General features: G+C 36.5%; 1 protein-coding gene across 2 annotated transcripts; it reads right to left on the minus strand.

Annotated features, from left to right (window-relative positions):
- Positions 1 to 13297: 13297 nt before the first annotated feature.
- Positions 13298 to 14688, minus strand: LOC149240084 (uncharacterized). 2 transcript variants are annotated; one of them, XM_089367251.1, is made up of 2 exons: positions 14532 to 14688; positions 13298 to 14345 (listed from the first exon to the last, which is right to left on the minus strand). In XM_089367251.1, exons 1-2 carry the CDS (start codon positions 14544 to 14546, stop codon positions 13773 to 13775), a joined length of 588 nt encoding a protein of 195 aa, XP_089223377.1. In that variant the 5' UTR covers positions 14547 to 14688; the 3' UTR covers positions 13298 to 13772. The 2 variants fall into 2 exon arrangements, with proteins under 2 accessions (XP_089223377.1, XP_089223376.1); XM_089367250.1 differs by having other exon boundaries at positions 13298 to 14351; positions 14532 to 14687.
- Positions 14689 to 15109: the final 421 nt, after the last annotated feature.

The raw sequence follows: 15109 nt of genomic DNA on the forward strand, positions 1-15109 counted from the left end.
GAAGAAACCATGAGTGTATATCAAGCATGGTGAGCATTTGAATATTGAAACGAATTTCATGGGAAAGATTACTGAGTTTTCGATTGTGAATTAACTCAGCCCATAGCATGTAAGGGTGAATGGGCATGCTCCGTTGCTAAAGATGCACTGACCCTTTCCAAATTCTGCACCAAAGGAAAACATTGCAATAAAATGGGAAATAACATTGATCAATGGTAAACAGAAAGAAAACCATACCTTAAATTCTGGAAGGCTGCCAAGCCTTGAAGTCCCACAGGTGAAAGGAACTAAGCCAAGAAGGAAGTGAAGGAACCCCAGTACCACTAGTGTGTTCGGCATGAGAAATGTCCATGAATCGTTAAGTTTTTCCTTCTAAGAATTTTGGCACGGAGGAACCATACCTCGACCAGAAAGGAAAAATTCAAGTGCAGAAAATCACGAAAACCATATGAAAAGACAGAGCTAAACCAGACGATGACAAAAATGAGACAAGGCATAAGTGTTACAACCACTTACAGTTTGAGGTTTCATTGTGAGTCCTAGATCTATCCCCAGATGATTTCTACCCTTGAAGTCTTATAAACCTAGTGTTTATTCAACCAAGGAAGCCCTGGTACAAGATGGAGGGAGAGACCACATGACTTCAAGGGATGTGGCACCACTCTACTCTCCTGGGGTGCAAATGGGTAGGAGTGAATAGGAACAAATTAAAAGTGGTACCAACAAGGGGTAGAGAAGTGCACCAAGTTAATAAAGAGGTTAAACATGAAGGCATAATGGACGACCTTATTACCAAATATCATATAATTAGAATACTATGTTATAAGGGAGGACCTTATTACCAAATATCATATAATTAGCATACTACATTATGGTGGGTTATTGGATACAGTCACCTCCTAGGGTTCGATTGTTATAGCCATGAAATTGTGCACATGAATTAGATCTAAGTAGAAAGAAATTAACAATGAAATACATATGTAGTATCATTCCCTATTGTAAGAGTGGTTACGCGTAAAATAACAAAACCATTCGGTTAAATTATTTAATGTATCTTTCCTAGGGAAATACTATAATCATCGTTAATGGCTAATGATTGACAAGATAAGAACAAAAAATACAGCTGGGGACATGACAAATGGTATCAAACCCCAGATTTCTACACTAGGCCTTCATAGAGGTTCCATTACAGGTTACAATTAGCAATATTTGCAGTAACAAGAAATTTATAATATTGAAAAGTTTTCTTTGTGTGCATGTATCCCACTCTGAGTGAAGCATGGAGGATATAAATCTGGACATGATAGGAGGGGAGGAGTTATATGTAGACCTGGGAGAAGGGGGTATGTCCTCACCAGAGTAGTTCACTGGGATAATCATTAACTTACAACAGGAAAGGGCACAACTCTGGAATACCAATGATCGATTAATAAAGGCTACTGAAGAACAAGGTAAATTAATTAGAGAATGGATGGTGAAATCTAGTCATAAGAGTATTGAACCTGCAAGGTCAAAACACAAACATCGACGGTTGACGTCGGAAAAATGTGGAAGTGAGGAGGAATTTAAAAATTTGGATTACAGGAATCACAAAGGAAGGAAAAGAAAGGGACTTCAGGGGGAGTTCTGAAAGATCAAACCCCCCACCTTTAATAGAGAAAAGGAAGAAGATGTCGAAACCTGGCCGTTAAATATGGTTAAGTACTTTAAGGAGTATGAATACAAAAGAAACTTGAAAGAAAGATTAGCAGTTTATCAGTTCCAAGGAAAAGTCACTCTCTGGTGGGAGGAGACAAAGATGACACATCTACTAGAAGAAAATATAGTGTCATGGGAGGAATTTCAGTGGAAATTTAAAGCCCGGTCTTTGAAGGAGAGGTACTATGATGATTGAGAAAAAGAATTCCACGAATTAAGACCAAGTTCACCAACTTGCCTCGTATGTGCCTTACATCTGCGTGCAAAAAGTGAAGGTACAGACGTTTCTGAATTGTTTACCAGTTGTATAAAAATAAAGAATTGAATTTGATAATCCTAGGACTATGGATGAAGCGATCACAAAAGTGAGTCTTTGTTATCAGCAGTTTTGAAATCGAAGTGAGGGCTCTCATCCTTGGTAGAATAAGGATAAAAACAATATGGGGGCAATCCTAAATAGGCAAAAACTAGCTTAAAATAATTTGATAAAGACCACCAATGGCAGAAAATTGTTAGGAGTGAGTTGAGTGACCCATCACAGTATTACATCGGTTCTAGGCCTGTAGAGTTGGGCAATAAGAAGTATATAGGGGGTAAATTAAGGGAGCCATTAAATTTTTAGGGTTGTTGCAAACCCCACTTCATACTAGATTTCTTTGCAACCCCAAATCTATCCAAAATGTTCAGGTAGCACCTGAAGCTTCTATAGTAAATGATGTGGCCTATAGTATCCCAAGAATTAGTGTAGCTTTGGAAGACCAGCAAGTAGAACATCAATCTACAATGATTGAACTAGAAGGTATTATCCAAACCCATCCTGTGTTTGTTTTAATAGACCCTTAGGCTAGCCTAAGCTATATAAATCCTCAGATTTTGGAAAAGTGTGGTTTAAAATGAGAAAAATTTCACCACCTATGGCTGGTACAGCTAGCCACTGGTATTAAAAGGAGATTGACCCATGCGGTAAAGCAAGGTGTCATAAATTTAAACAGATATCTCATGGAAATCAATTTAAACATCCTTCACTTACGATCATACGATCTCTTAGTGGGAATGGATGGGTTAGAACAACAAAAAGTTGTTGTAAACTGTTTGGAAAAGATAGTGAGTTGTGTGGACTCCCAACATAATTCATTTCTAGTGAAAGGAAAACCAAACTAATTTCAGTAAGGAAAATAATAGCGTTACATATAAAAAGAATAGCAAGAAAGGGCTACCAAGTGTATGTAGTACATGTGGAAGAGTAGGAACAACAGACTGAAGCAAGAGGATTAGACCAGCTACCAATTGTGAGAGAATTCCAGGATGTGTTTCCTGAAGAAATCCCTAAGCTACCCCCAAGAGAAGCCTTGGTTTCTAAATTTAATTAGTGGTGGGTGCTACACCTTTGTCTAGAGCCCCATAGAGAATGAGTACCCCGAAATCGATAGAGTTAAAATTGCAACTACAAGAGCTGCTTGATAAAGGTTATATCACACCGAGTGTGTCCCTGTGGCGAGCTCTAATACTATTCGTTAAGAAGAAATAAAGTACACTTATAATTTGTATTGACTATAAACCACTGAATAAGCTAACCATAAAAAACAGATATCCTCTCTCCTAAATTAATGTTCTATTTGACCAAGTAAGAGGTGCAGTAATTTTCTCTAAAATTGATTTGTGAGCTAGGTATCACCAGTTGCGCATGGAGGACAAGGATATACATAAGAAAAATTTGAGGACGAATGTTACACCAGATAATCCCTCTTGCAGACAAGAGAAATATCCCTAGATCCTAAATGGAAACTAGAAACCAAAAAGATAATTGATTTAACTCTTTCCCTAAGTTTTACTTGTTTGAATTACAAAAAGTCTAGTTAATGCATGAGCCTCTTACCTATTTCATGAAATGCCTGATGAAGATCCCTTGTTGTGACTTGATGCAGTTCTTCAATGATTTATAAGACTTGAAAACATAGACCATAAAAGGATCAAAAATACATGTGATATAATAATCCAAACAACTTGGCCTAATGATCAAGGAAATTAGGGATTTAGTTTTCCTTAATAAGCATTATAAACAATTCTAAACCATTTATCATTTAATTAAGACAAATCAATAGGAGAAAGTCTTCATTTGTATTAATCAAAGATTAAGATGAGCCTTACAACCTTTGCCTTAATGTCGTGAGGTCCCTCCCAAATGCCTTCAATCTCCTCCTCAGATTACAAGCTTTCCAATGTAAAACGAACAACATAACTATGTTTTCTCTGAATTTGAACCTCCTCAATCCCTCTACTCTCTAGTCATTTTATAGGCTAAGAAGAGGAAGTTTCGGATCCATGAGAAGAGGATGAGACTCCTTTATTGAGGGATTAGGTTACCATCAAAAAAGTGATGGAGATGAATCTTCTGAGGGTAATAGTTCAAATAGTGATCACCTAGAAGCTTTCAGTTGGGAAATATTCAACCAACTATGTTTCTAGAAAGAACTTTTATTTTTATTTTCTAGAATTCACTTGCGTGGTTTATAGTGGAAGATAGAGTGAAACTCCGCATTGTTCTCAGCGTCAATTTGAGTGCATGTGCGGGAAACCTTAGAGAAAATGGTGCAGGTGAAACTTAAGAATTTTTTACAGCTATTTTTCTCGAATTTCTCATGTACTTCAACATATTTTGGGTTGTTTGAGTTCTTAGGGAGCTGGATCAAACATGTTCACAAATCGTAAAAATATCCATAAAATGATCAAGTGTCATGGCGACAAAATGACATGTAACAACAAGGTATAGACATTATGAGTTCGTGGTATTAGCGTTCAGACTCACTAATTCCCCTGCTACATTAATGTGTCTCATGAATAGTGTACTGCACAAGTGTTTGAATCAACTTGTATTAGTATTTATTGATGAAATTTTAATATACTCAAAGAATGAGGAGGAACCCCAAGAGCATTTGAAATTGGTATTACAAATGCTCAGTTAGAATCATCTTTATGCAAAGGGTAATAAGTGTGAGATTTTTAAAACTGAGATCAAATATTTGAGACATATCATCTCCAAAGAAGGATTGGTGGTAGATCCTGAAAAGGTTAAAGCCATTATGCATTGGATGATACCAAAATATGTATCAGCAATTCTTTCATTTATGGGAGTTTTTGGGTACTACCGTAGGTTTATCAAGGGGTTATCCAATTTGGCTTACCCCATTACCTCTCTACAAAAGAAGAGGGTGAAGTTTGAATGGATAGAAAAGTGTTAGAAATTTTTTTATCAATTGAAGCATATTTTGACAAAAACCCCTGTTATAAAGATAATAGACCCATGTAAGGAATTATTGTATGTACAGATGCATGTTTGGAAGCATTGAGAGGGGTGCTTCTACAAGATAATGCATTCATAGCTTATGAGTCAAGAAAACTGAAAAAAGATGAACATAATTATGTTGTTAATGACATGGAGTTAGTTGTAGTCATCCATGACTTAAAAATGTGGAGGCATTATCTGTTGGGAAGAATATTTGTGCCGGTAACTAATCATATTAGTTTGAAGTATTTCTTTAGCCAACATAATGTAAATGCTAGGAAAGCAAGATGGTTATATTTCCTAAGTGAATTTGACATGGACATTAAACACATTATGGGAAAGGAAAACAAAATCTGTGATGAATTAAGTAGATATCCTCTTTCGTTGTTGGCTAATTCAAAAAACAATGTAAAAATAGAGTTGAAGGAACCGATACAAGTAACAAGAATGCAGGACCCAAAGTATCAAGAAATGCAATTAAAGGTACAACAAGGAAAAGTCATGGGATATGTATTAAATCCAAAAGGATTAATTACCTACCAGAATAGGTTGTGTATTGAAAAGGTGATAATATTAAATAAAACCATCCTATATGAGTGCAATAAGAGACCGTATGTCAGTCATCCATGGTACCAAAAGATGATCATCACCTTAAGAAAACAATTTTTTGGCCAGGCATGAAGAAGCAGGTGGAAGAGTACTTATCCAAATGCCTAAAATGGCAACAAGTGAAGGTGGAGCTTCATCATCTGGCAGGATTTATGAATCCACTACCCATACCTGAGTGGAAGTGGGAGGTGATATCCATGGATTTTATAACTGGTTTTCCTTGGACGAGTCAACAACATAACTCTATCATGGTGGTAGTAGACACCTTGACTAAGGGAACACATTTTATCACTGTACAATCCACCTTTGGTATTGTCTAGATTGCTAATGTATTCATGAGATATATTTTTAGACTACATGGAATCCCAAAAATGATAATATCGCACAGAGATGCAAATTTTACCTCCAATTTTTGGAAGTCATTGCTCAAGAGCTTAGGTACTAAGTTGAACTTTAGTACTCCATATCACCCACAAAATGATGAGAAAAATGAATGAGAAAACCAAATTCTTGAGGATATGCTTCAAATGTATGTCATGGACCGACCCACAAAGTGAGAAGATTTTCTACATTTAGTGGAGCTTTCCTACAACAATAGCTATCAAGCTACTATCAAGATGAGTCCTCTTGAAGCCTTGTATGGTAAGAGATGTCATACTCCAACCATTTGGAGTCATCCTAACGATAGATTAATTCTTGGACCAGAGATTCTGTAGGAAATGGAACAAACAGTGCGGAAAATTCAACAAAATATTGAAAGTGCCCAAGACAACCAAAAACGTTATGCAGACCGAAAGAGGACCAATAAGGAATTCCATGTTGGGGCTAATGTGTACATGAGGGTTAAATCTCTAAAAAGCACTCTTAGAACTGACAAGTGTTTGAAACTAGCACCTCGGTTCTATGAACCATTTGAAATTATGGACCACATGGGTCTAGTAGCATACCAATTGGCTCTGCCCAGTCATGTTAAATTTCATAATGTATTTCATGTGTTGTTGCTAAAAAAATATGTTCATGATCCTTCTCATATAGTTGACTGGAATGTGTTATAGGTGGAGCGTGAAGGAGACTTTCTACCATAATCGGGTGATAGTCTTGGTTAAAGTGTAGTGCAGGAACTTTACTCCTAAAGAGGCCACCTGGAAACTAGAAGACCATATAAAAGAAAATTATCCTGAATGGACTGCCTTGGAGATGTTCAAAAAATCGACACCAAGGACGGTGCAATTTTATTTTACGGGGGGAAGTTGTAATATACCTCTTTTTTGTGGTTTGTAAAGTCATAATTACCAAGAATGTATAATTAGTAGTTAAAAATACTAGTAATAATGGTAGACTGGCCAAGTTTTGTTTGGAAAAGGAAATATGATAATGTAATTATTTATGTTGAAATAATAACTAATGATGTTGTGAGGAATTAGCTGGAAAGAAAAATACAATATTGAGATCATTATCGTGATCCATAGTTCTAGATCAATGGACTAGATTTAGGAAAAGTGGCAAAACACCGGACTTTCCCAAACCAATCCAAAGAAAAATCCTCTTAGAGTAAAACTATGTGATTTTCTGGATAAGTAGAGAAATACATCTAGAAAAATCACCTAGTATGGGGGAAACAATAGTGGGAGGGGTGGAAAAGCCCCGTAGCAAAAAAGATGGGTTTTAAACAATGAAAAAGAATCCTTTTCTCACAAAAGGAAAAGAAAGGAAAAAAAATCCTAGGTTATGGGGATAAGCAAATTCTCGAAAAGAAACGAGACATCATATTAGAAATTCTGCTCGAAAAGTGAAATATAAATAAAACCTATACCAAATCAGTAGAGGTTGTTGGTTATGGGAGAAGGATCGATCTCAGTTTGGGGGAAACGAGGAGATAAGGTTCACGGTTGGGAGGAAATTTTTTTTGTCTAGTGTAATTCGGTTGTAGAAATTAGAATTTTTGTAACAATGTGTCCATCATCCTGAATAGATTTACATAAATTATACCATATGAGTTTCTGTGGAGTCTATCATACTGTGTGGTATAAGATTATGTTAGATCATATTACAATAATTATCTTTGTTATGCTTATTAGGAAGAATTAATTTTTGTGTAGTCATTCTCATATTTATTCATATATATATTATCATGTAGAGATGAGTTATGCAATCGAAATTCGATGCTTATGGAATTTCTCATATTTATTCGTGTATATATTATCATGTAGAAATGACTTATGCATTTGAATCTCGATGACTATTGAACTTGTGCTTAGCTTGCATATTAGTTAAGAATACTGGTTTAGCAGGGTGGAGGCTTTAATAGAATGAGGTCTGAGGGTGAGCTGAGAAAGGCATGTTAACAGCCCCACTGCAAATGTACAACAAACTTGTCAGAAAATATTATGAGCACTAGTTTTCCACTCATGGCAACTGAGGATTCTATGACCACGAACTACTATGACTGTGCTCGACACACTTCTATGGAAGTTGAGAAGAGGTAGATGGGAAAGAAGGGAACTAAATGAGTCTTTCTGGAATCAACTTTTTTGCCATGCTAATAACCAGACCTAAGGATATTAAAGGTTGTAGCGCAACATAGTGGACATAGTTACTACATTGATGATAAGTAGTTCATGCCAGTAAGATAAAAATGTCTAGATGGACTTTAGTTACACATATACAAACAAGAAATAAACCCAAGAGAGAAATTAATGAATATCCATTTAGCAGATTTATAAACTTAAAGTAGGTTGGGTGAAATTGTTACTTTCATGTAACAAAGCAATTACAGTAAACTCATTTACAAATAAAATTGATAGTGCAATTACAGTCAAATTATATCCTAAGTGCATTCATGAGGTGACTACAATAATCCCACATACTAAGCAAAATCATGAAGTATATGCCATGAACCATTAGGAAGCAGATGTCCCATGCTACACTAAACAATCAATAACAGAATCCATAATACTAAACTGACGCATCCCTGAGTTAAGGAGTCTTGAGCCATTACACATTCCAACAGAAACAAAAAGGGAACTTCAGTACACAGTTAACTACTGGAAGTATTATTAGCGACCTTATTAGCTGGAGCCAAGACGAGGCCTCCAAAACGAGGCCTCCAAAAACTCAAGAGGATAAGCATAGTTCTTCTTAGTTCAAGACTTAGCAAAAATCAAAAAGAGAAAACAAATAATGAACATAATGGAACAATACTGTTCAGTCTAACCATGGATCATAATTGCAATCTGAAATCTATTCGTAGCAATAATAAATACAAAGTATTAAGATGATATAAAATTTTACTATGATAAAGGCAACTCATGCACATGAAGGGTGAATTTACACAGATCAAGGGACATTAACTAAATACATTTCAATTTAAAAGAGAAATACACAATTTTCCATATAAATTAGGTATTATCGAACTTAAAAGTACAACAGTAAATATAAACCTCATTAACCCATCTATGTGAGGAATGTTATTGTCTAAGACAGAGCTCAAGGAGATGTAAAAAAATTTCTACAATATAGTGAGATTCTTAAATGAATATGAGAACTCTACCAAAAGGAAAAATACCTTAATGGAAATATGGCGAGTGATTGAGTTCACCGTGTGATGGCAACTAAGAGAGTTTGAACTTAACCCATTTTAGAAAGCATAGAGACCAAATTAAAGGGGCATTTCACGTAGGAAGTACAATGAGAAAAAGCCCTTTAGGAGGATAGGAGATTCCGGGACTGACCTCATATTGGGACGTAGCATAAGGTTAGCTCGACGAATGTACAGAAAAACCTTCTGTAATCGTTAGAGGAATCAAAGTTACCTATCATGAAACAACAAAAACAACCATTCACAAACCAATGAGCCCTAGACTGCTGGAGTAATGAAATCTTTAATCTTCTTTCATATGAAATAAGAAAAATGAAATTATAGTAACCCAAGAGTATACCTTTGAAAAGGATGAGAATTGTTGCCCACTGGAGAAGAAACCTACAGTGCATATCAAGCTTGGTGAGTGTTCGAATATTGAAACGAATGCCATATGAAAAATTAATGAGTTGCTGACTGTGAATTAACTCACCCGACAATGTGAGGTTGAATGGGCACACTCCATTACTGAAGATGCACCGACCCTTCCCAAATTCTTCACCAGAGGAAAACCCAGCAAGCAAATGGGAAATTATTAAAAGCCCGCATAATAACTGAGACAGGGAAATAACCGTGATCAATGGTAAACTAAAAGAAAACCATACCTTAAATTCTAGAATGAAATCAAACCGTGAAGTCCCAGGGGTGAAAGGAACCAAGCCAAGAAGGAAGCAAAGGAACCCTAGTGCCACTAGGTTGTTCGCCATGAAAAATGCCATCAATCCTTAAGCCATTTCCTTGTAAGCATTTTGGCCCAAAGGAACCATACCTCGACTGCAAAGGAAAAGCTCAGGCATAGACAATCATGGAAACCATATGCAAACACAAACCTAAACCAGACGACGACGAAAATGAGGGAAGGCATAAGGGTTATAACCACTTAGGATTTGAGGCTGCATTGTGAGTCGTTGGTCTATCTCTAGACGATCGCCACCCTTGAATTCTTATCACCCCAGTGTTTATTCAATCAAGGAAGCCTTGGTACGAGGTGAATGGTGAGACAACATGGCTCCAAGGGACGTGGCACCACTCTACTCACCCGGGGTACAACTAGGTAGGAGCAGATAGGAACACATTGAAAGCGCTTATAGCAAGGTGTAAAGAGGCGCACAAAGTTAATAAAGAGGGTAAACATGAAGGTATAATGGAGGACCTGATAACCAAATATCATATAATTAGAATACTATGTTATAAACGCAGACCTTATTACCAAATAACATATAATTAGCATACTATGTTATGGTGGGTTAGTGGATACAATCACTTCCTAGAGTTCAATTGTTATAGCCATTAAATTGTGTACATGAATTAGATGTAAGTAGATAGAAATTAATAGTAAAATACATAGAGAGTATGGTTCGGTGTTGTAAGAGAGGTGAGGTGCAAAATAACAAAACCATTCGGTTACATAATTTAATATATGTGTTCTGGGAAATACTATAATCATCATTAATGGCTAATGGTAAGATTGACCACAAAAAAAATAGAGTTGGGTAAATAACAAAGAGAAACATAGGGTTAGGAGAGCTGGGGTTTGAAAGGGATATATATTCATAATTAAGAGGATTTTCAAATGGCAAGAGTAGATTGATAGCTGGTATATAAGGTGTTATTGGTGGCTTAGCTACAACACCTAACAATTTGTGGATTGGTGGGATTGGGTTTTGAGATAGTGACACCATTGGCTAAAATGAGACAAGTGAAACAAGCTAGTAACACGAGACTGTGCTTTTGGAGGCATTGTAGTAGAATGGGATTAGTGAGTAAAGGAGTGGGATTATAAAGTAAGGTCATTTGCCAAATCTATATTATATAGCCATTGCATGAATAGAGAGTTCTCAAATAAGGGAACATCATCTCTAAAAGGAACTAACAGACTCTAATTATAATTTAGAATAAATACCTTCTCTCCTTCATTGATAGGTAATTAGACTTACACCTACCTCAAGAAGTCAATAAGTTGCTACACTAAATATTCCAAATCTTGAAAATGCTACACTAACTACTCCAAATCTTGAAAATGTTACGTGTAATGACACATTAACTTTTTCATATACTAAGGAGTATAAAGCCACTTATGAATGCCATGACAAAAGTCATCATAAATTCTCACCAAATTGAAGTTGGAGACACTAGAGATAAAGATAACATCATTATGTTTGATATACGAACCAGAATACTATGAGCATGTCTACGATAAACCCAAGATGACCTTCGTAAGTTGCAAGGTTACATGGATGTAGCTCTAGTCTAATATTGCCTATGTTGGCCTTGAAATAAGAAATGAGAATGCAAATTAATGAATCAAACAAGAAACCTTTGCATTAGATCACTGTAATTTGGATGAAAAATATAGGTGTCCAACTAAAAAACAAGTAATGAAGCTCCAAATTTGGGAAGCATGATTTCCTTGGTAACGTGGAGTATAGTAAGTGCAAGATTGTAAGAGCATGTCTCAAGGTCCTTTGAACAAGAACCGTGCAGTGGGCTGATGAGAACATAGGGAAAAAGAACGGTAAAAGAATTGGAAAAGAAAAGTAAAAAAATTGGAAAAGCAAAGATTTCTAAATGGGTGCCGGAGCAAGAAAGAAAAAAGAAGAAGTCCAATAAACCAAAAAAATTTGAGGAGAACATCTTTTTAGATGCTGTGAAAGACAAATGGGCCAAAACTAAAAACACCAATTATTGAGGTCAACTTTAAGAAAACCGGGCAAGTAGTTGACAACCTCTTGGTGGAAAAGGTAAAAAGAAATTATAAATCCAGTCTAAGTGAAGACCAAAAGTTTCGATACCAAATCATAATAGATACAATAAAATGATGAGAGTTACATTACAATGGAGAAGAAAATACTTTAACAAAAGGACTCAGTAAAATGAAAAGCAAAAACAAAGTTAGTAATTATTTTACGTAGTTGATTTTAACCACTTGACTTATAGTTAAAAAAATTTATTAGTGTTAAATTCATTAACTTCGTCTAACTATTATTACTTCTTAGTTAGAAGCGCCCTATAACGCATATCATTTTGTGACGGCTCCTTCGGTAACATCAAGCAAACTGAGAAAACTCCAAGCTTATTCTAACAAATTCTATACTAAATGAATTGGCTTAAGCTTATAGAGATGGAATTGATAGTATAGCTAGTTGGTATATAATGTTTGCATATAAGCATATATCTATATGTTAGATAGGTCTCCTACACAGAAGATGACCTTTAATCAGGCCATTCGTACATAGACATACTATAAGAAATGTTTGGGTGAATCTGACCCAAGTAATTGAAGAAGAAAACAATTGGATCAATAACATTTGATGAAGGATATATTCTCCATGTTAGCTCAAATTTTAAAGCCCGGGTCCTAACCTCTTTGACATTAAACAAACTCTGCGTGATAGTTTGGGGACAGATCGTGAAAGCACTCTGCTTCATCTACTTCCAGCAAAAAAAAAATTGATTTTCAAGGAAATCTATTAGAGTTCAAACGCGTTTGGATTCCAACAAGCGATTCCATGAAATTCTGTACAGAACTGGAGTTCGAAGAAACTCTAGAGATCTGGACAGCAAAGAAAAAAGGCCTTTGAAACCGGAAGACGAAGTAAAGAAGAGCTCGAAAGGTCGATGGGGGCTATTTTCTCGCAGAAAAGTAATGAGCTCAATATGTTATTATTACACTGTCATAAAAGAAGGTTCCACGAAGAGCACGCTGCCAATATTTCGTTCTGTGGAGCTGTAAATTTATACTTTTTATTTTTAATACCTTAAAGAAACAAGTGTTAATCAATATATCTAAGAAAATAACATCTATTAGGTTGATAGAAAAGTGTGAAATATCTTCTTGTCTGTGGCATATTTGCCATGAGTTGTTTAATGTCTCCTTGATATGAAGAGGATATGTGGAGGACTATATTGTTATCCAATTTGAGACAGAAAGAGGTGTAATATCCCTGATTCAAATAGAAAGATATGAAAAAATGATTGTAGCTTGTAACCAAAGAAGTGCAGGTGTGATATGGAGCATAGAGAGATATGAAATATGGAAGACAACGGTAACGATGGATAAGGCCAGTTGGGACATATGAATACACATTTATAAATCGCCATAGTCCATGAATACCAGTCGTAACACAACCTCACATCGTATAACCAACACTTTAATCACGATTTTTCATACATTAAGAGGGTTAATTATGTCACTGGAAGTTAACAATATTGTTGATTTCTGGATTAGAAATTCCTGTTCAAAATACACTGCATATCGAATCAGCAAAATCACTAACGGAGCTCTCGTTGTACTTCATATGAGATTAACTAGAAACATGCAATTAATACAAAAGTTCTGCAACCTCTAGCCCTATATTTTGAGATACTTCTACTAACTTTACTTCATTATGAAATATGCGAGATGGCGGACCAGATCCTTGAGCCTGCGATGATTAAATACAATAGCAGTACCCATAGAGTATGATAGTATAACTATATAAGTTTACTACATAAACCCCCTGATGATCCATGAATATATTTTATTTTCCTTCCGCAGACATTTATTTATTCTTGAGGCTTAATCTCACCCTCGGCCTTCTCTTCAGCCAGAACTGCTATAGGCGGCTTTGCTTCTTCGACAACGCTCTCTTCAATTGATATACTTTTCTCTTCAGGAATTTCAGCAGGTGAATCTCCATTGGCCAATGATTTTTCAGACTTTTCTGCTGCTGCCGTTTCAACAGCAGCAGAAGCTTTTTCCTTACCCGATGCCTGTTCGGTTTTCTCTTCAACAGCGGCGACTTCGGCGGGAGGTTGAGCTACAGATTCTTCTTTGGGAGGTTCGACGGCTTCTTCCTTAGGTTCTGGTGTTTCCTCGGGCTCCAGCTCGGCCGATTCTACTCCGGGTTCCGAGGAAGTCAGGGTTCCAGTCGATTCTTCTGCTGATTTCTCCACGGTGTCGGGGCTTTCATCGACTGTTTTGACTGCCACGGGATCCTCCTCAGCAGGACTCGAGGGAGGGGCTTCTTCTTGAGCCGCTTTTTCGGTTGTGGGTTCGATTTCTATATTCTTGACAGCTTCCTCTATGTCTTCTACCTTTCCTTCACTAGGAATGGTCCCAGCTGGCGCGTTAGCAACCTGCACCTAGGACAGCATTGCCCCCCATTGTCAGTTAAACACATTAACCTATGAAAAGTTCAAATGTATTGCATCTCACATCTCTATACAGAGCAATCAATCAAAGGCAAAATTACAAAAAAAAAACAGAAAATAGTAAGAAACGTAAACATTGCAATGGCAACATCCATAGACTCATTGATCTACCTCAACACTGGCCATTTTCTACTGACACGGAAATTTTATACAAAAAAGAAAAAGCAAGTTGGTAAAGTAAACCGATCAGCTCACAAGCTCGAAGGCTCTGTTTGTTTGGCAGTGGAAATCCTACCATACAATATTACAGAGGAAGATGCGTTTACTGTCTCGGGTGGGCTCTTTATACTACAAAGGAAGATGCGCTTCTTGTCATCCCTTTATAAAAATCTTGAAAATAAGAAGGCAAGATACAGTCGGGTCCCGCGGTCCATCAGCGTGAATTATAAACGCCGGGCGCGGGGTCCTTTCCCGCGCACACGGCCGCCTTCTATATTTACCAACGGCTAGGTGCGGTCGAGTAAGTGAATATTCATTTTTTTCGGAAGTCTTATTTATGGGAGGAATCATCGCACTAATATGGAATCTATAAATTCCTACTTTGTGGATTTTAGTTAGCCGTTCGGAAAGTTTACTTACGCTGGTTAATTCTTGTGTAACAACAATTTTTTTCCAAATTTTGATGTAACAACAAAAATTCCTACTTTGTGGATTTTAGTTAGCCGTTTGGAAAGTTTACTTACGCTGGT

Source organism: Pinus tabuliformis, chromosome 8 (assembly GCF_031772625.1).
Source record: "Pinus tabuliformis cultivar Carrire ecotype Pingquan chromosome 8, CPIR1, whole genome shotgun sequence".
In the NCBI taxonomy this organism is placed as follows: Eukaryota; Viridiplantae; Streptophyta; class Pinopsida; order Pinales; family Pinaceae; genus Pinus; species Pinus tabuliformis.